Genomic DNA, 4,843 nt, shown 5'->3' with positions numbered 1-4,843 from the left:
GACCACCAAACACCTTATGTATTTTAAGCAATCCCAAATCTTAGCTTCCATCTTATTTTAGAACTTTTGAATCATGAGAGAAGCGATTGAGATTGAGAAGTACCCCAATAATTTTAATAAAAAATATGGCTATAAACTTTCTTGAAAATCGATAATCTATGAGCTAACTCCTTCGTCCTCCTTAGCCCACTCCTCCTTTTTTCTTTTCTTTCCCTCATCTTTCCCTTATCTCTTATTTGTACATGTTGTTCTTCTTCTAAATCCAATTTCTCTTCCCCTTCCCACTCGCAGCTTCTTATTGGCTATCTTCTAATCCATTTTCTTTACCTTATTTACCCTCCCATGCTACCTTTTCATTAATTTTCTTAACTCTTTTTATTGGTATCCTTATTCACCCAATCAGCTGTCTTCTCCCCACCCACTGTTTTTATTTTTGTTCTCCTTTTTCAACTCTCTTTTGTACTTACAGTGGTCATCTTTTAGTTTTTTTATCAGAGGAAATTAATAAAATATTCCATAGATTAGATCTGTGGTGGAAACCTAAGTAATTAAAATTAAAATGTTGTGACAAGTAATCATGAAAGAAGGGAAGGGGATAATAATGAAAAAAAACATTAAAAAAAAAATGAGAGGAAGGGGAAAGTTACCGAAATTAATGGAAAATGAAAAAGGCTAATAATAATAAGAATTATATATATATATATATATATATATATATATAGAAAGAGTGATCAACAATAGCTTTTTAGCAATGATGGATTGAGTGTGTACATGAAAGAATTAATCCCCATACAAATCACTTTAAATCATAACAAGATAAATAATTATGGAAATATATACTCAAATATTTTTTCCTTTTCTTTCTCCCTTATATTTATAGACATAAAAGATTTATTCCTAATATTTTTGATAGAGGTCATAAATAATAAACAATATTAATTATGGAAAAAAATAAACATCTTCTTAATTCACCATTTTAAAAAGACCTAATAAGAAATATACCTCCATGAATATATATATATATATATATAGATATATATATATATATTATTTATGATTAATATTAAAATATAATTTTTTTATATTTCTGAAAATATATATGTTTAATTATTTAATAAACATATTCAAAGATTCTATAATAAAATACTTATATCGAAATTTTTTAAACATGAAATAATTACAATATTTAATTACATATTTTCATCATCTTTGAAAAATGAAAAAGATACCTCACATAGTGCCGATCCCAATTTCCTAAACAAATTTTAATAATTTATTATACATATTAAGTTCAATTATTATTTATAATATTAATGTTATATTTATGTTAGATTTGATCATTCTTTTCATTAGACTAACATTCTGTAACTGTTTTTAATCTGTCACCCCTATACAGCTCCCCATCATATACTAATAGAGCTGTGTATAATAGAAAACCTCCATCTGCAGACTTTCTGTCGGTTACTGAAAAACCTTGCTGATTTATGGTCATTAAGACATTTAGGGTTTGGTTATTCGAGTTTACGGTAGATTTCTGTGAACATGGGTAGTGATCCGGAGGTTTAAAAATAGTTTGTTCTCCACGAAACCAACTCCCTGGCCACTTTTTGCTAGTTCGTACGGCCGTCATTGTTCATACACGAGTTTGTGGAAACCCTAGTTGGCGTTACTAATGGCAATTGATTAAGAAGCGTCAATCCACATTAAACCAGGGGAATCTTTCTATCCATGCGACGATTCAAGAAGAATATTGCATGACGTTTGAGTTATACAGAGTCACTGTTGCATGTGCAGAGCCTATATTTAATATAGCATATAATACTGAAATGAGCTATTCGCCTTTCAAATCGACTTCCAAAAAACATAAAAAGTGATTTTAATATAAAGATAGATAGACTAATCGCTAACTATTTCTTAACTATTTCTTATCATACCCGTCAATTTGTCATAGCTTTTTTTCTTTCTTTTAATCGACAGAGAGCTCCATCCACTTGATCCACCGGCCTATTCGAGAGATCGGAAGCAATAATTTTTATAGACTAGACTACCATATTCAGTGCATCTATCTGCACCTCCAAACTTAATTTAATATTTCTTTTTCTACACAACTGGTGTCATTTGCAATGGAAAATCAACAATAACAAATACATACTATTAAAATGCGTTCATGAAGCCTCAGACATCACAGAATTATTTATTGTTATTCACCTTAATTATCCAATGTTATAGGTAGAATGTCAAATTGAAATGATGTACATTTCATTAAAACTTTATACACAAATTATCTTCAAAAACTCAAGTAACAAAAAAAATATACAGTTTATTATTCCTTTCTATTACTCACTCCTCCCTCAAATAATCAACAATTTCTGATTCATTTTAATTTAGAACTATTATAAGTAAGTTATCAACTTAAATCATTAAAAAGCTGATGTTTGAAAAATTATCTTAAAAACCGAAGCAACAGGAAAATACATCCTCTCATTCATTTCTATTGCTCAGTCCCTCAAATCTCAATACCTTAAATGTTGTCAATTGACCGCGTATGTGACATCAAAATTTCAGCTAACAAAATCCCATAAAGAGGTGGGGATGCAGCAGATGAGACATAACGAAAGCAACATCTTAAGGATGACGCAATAACTTCAGCCTTCTGCACGTGACGAACGCATTTTATTTTATTTATTGTCAACCTCAACTTCATCCTTATCATTATTAAAGAGTATGACTTGTCGGACTCCTTCACATGGGGTCGGAGTGCAGGTCGTTGAGAGTGATATGAAGAGGGAATCCGGTAAACATCGGGGCGTGAAGGATGGAGGGGAACACATATGCCCCACGTATCCCATTGAATTGAAAAATCCAGAGTGAATTCCTTTTTAAGTTTTAAGTACAAGGTTTCTCAAGTATTAAACCATATTTTGGGTTCGGGGAGAAGCATTCCCTATCTGACTGTTCTTATGCATGCCATTGCACTACATTGAGCTCAGACCTCATCAAATTCACTCTCGGTATCAGGGTTTCTGGATTTCGTTTCATTTGAGTTAGAGATTATGACTTATATAGAATTCGTAGAATGAAGAAAATGAGTTGATTTATTGCAGTGCTGGCAACATTATTTGAAGAAGCCAAAGAGGTTAGAACTGGTGCAATCTGAGTGGCCTCAGATAGAAATTTGTAAGCGGGGTCATTGGTCTTTCAAAGAGGAGTAATTTGTTGCCGAGGAGGCACAGAACTATGGACAGCTATGATATATACAAGTTATTTGGCTTTGAGCCATCCAGAAGCATTGAGAGCTCGGAGACGATTGAAGAATTTAATGAGGAGGATATATGGGGCCGTGCTCTGGATGCAGAGACCAAATGGGAGGGCTTTCAGGAGAATCAGTGTAACGGGTTGGAAGAGAATATAGTGGGGAATGAGGGGAGAAGACAGATTCCTAAATCTTATGAAGAGAATAATAAGAGGAGAAAGCGGTGTTCTTCTGCTCCTGTGAATATCCCTGACATGTGTGAGATGATATGGGAAGAGAGAAAGGAGATTGGGAACTTCTGGAAGAAAAAGCATGGAATGATATTGGATAATGGTAACAGTAGCGATGATGACAATGGAGATTTTGGTACGAACATGATCCCACCCCATGAGCTCATCGCCATGCAGCATCGCCGGAACGACATGACCTCATTGTCAGAATTTGAAGGCCTTGGCAAGACTCTCAAGGGCAGAGATCTGATCTGGACGATGACAGGTTTTATTGCTTGAAATATCTTTCATTTTATTGGAAGCCGGATAATCTGTAGACTTTTTATTCCTGATGTCGAAGTGGAGCTGTAATGTAGGAATTAGAATTGTATTAGAGCTTGGACTGTTCTTTGGTAATCTGGATGATATTACTGATCGATAAGGTATATTTTTCCTATGAAGTGAAAAGTATAGGTTTTGACAATATTTTAAACAAAAATCCATCTACGTAACGGCATAATATTACTGGTCCGTAGGGCTTACTTTTCCTGTAAAGTCAAAAGTAAAGGTTTTGACAATATTTTAAACCGAAAAAAACCATCTACATGAAGGAATATATTGGAACAGCGTGAAAAGATCCAATAGCTAGATTACGAGATAAACAAATATGATCTACGCATATAATCTTTTAGCACCATTAAAAAAAAGTAAACAATTACAGACTGGTTTACCACACATGCGTAAATAGAGTTGTAAATTCTCAATTTTGAGTGCCTCGAAAGTTGCAATCTCGAATTTTAGTCACATACATGGAACATGGATAATGGATAATGTTTTAGGCAATTCCATTCAGATTTTAGTTATATGTTTTAGATAATGCAATATATACTTTTAACATAAAACTTGTTAATTTTATTAACTCGGCATTTTATATAGGTCAGTTACAACATTCTTACCAATTGAATTCATAGCGTAACACTTTATATATATAATCTCCAAATAAAATTAAAATATAATTTTTTTTATATTCAATTTTGATAAGTTTACTTTATTATTAATATTTAAAAAATTTCATATAAAATCTTTAAAAAATAATTATTTAATAGTTATGTATTTGGCTAGAAAATATATGCTCAAAATTCATTAGGTTATACCATTTACTATGAAATAGTTTATTACACTTTCTCAGGAGTTTTTTAATAATAAAATTAAGATCATGTGTTGATAAATTTTTGAAACAAAATTCCAAGAAATTAAAGTGCTTGTGAAGTTAAGGGTTACTAGAAAAAGATTGTATGATAATGTTATTGTCATGTTTCAGAAAACGATAAGTTGTTAGCTAGAAATTAACTATAAGCAAAAGTAAGGTAAGTAAATTAAT

At 31.8% G+C, this 4,843-nt stretch overlaps 1 protein-coding gene across 1 annotated transcript; it reads left to right on the top strand.

Annotated features, from left to right (window-relative positions):
• Positions 1-3,237: 3,237 nt before the first annotated feature.
• LOC149226237 (uncharacterized) lies at positions 3,238-3,762 on the top strand. Its single transcript, XM_089380142.1, has one exon. The coding sequence runs from the start codon at positions 3,238-3,240 to the stop codon at positions 3,760-3,762; it is 525 nt and encodes a 174-aa protein (XP_089236268.1).
• Positions 3,763-4,843: the final 1,081 nt, after the last annotated feature.

This window comes from Pinus tabuliformis, chromosome J (assembly GCF_031772625.1).
Source record: "Pinus tabuliformis cultivar Carrire ecotype Pingquan chromosome J, CPIR1, whole genome shotgun sequence".
In the NCBI taxonomy this organism is placed as follows: Eukaryota; Viridiplantae; Streptophyta; class Pinopsida; order Pinales; family Pinaceae; genus Pinus; species Pinus tabuliformis.
The sequence above is the reverse complement of the archived record's forward strand: the minus strand, read 5'-3'. Positions and strand labels throughout refer to the sequence as shown.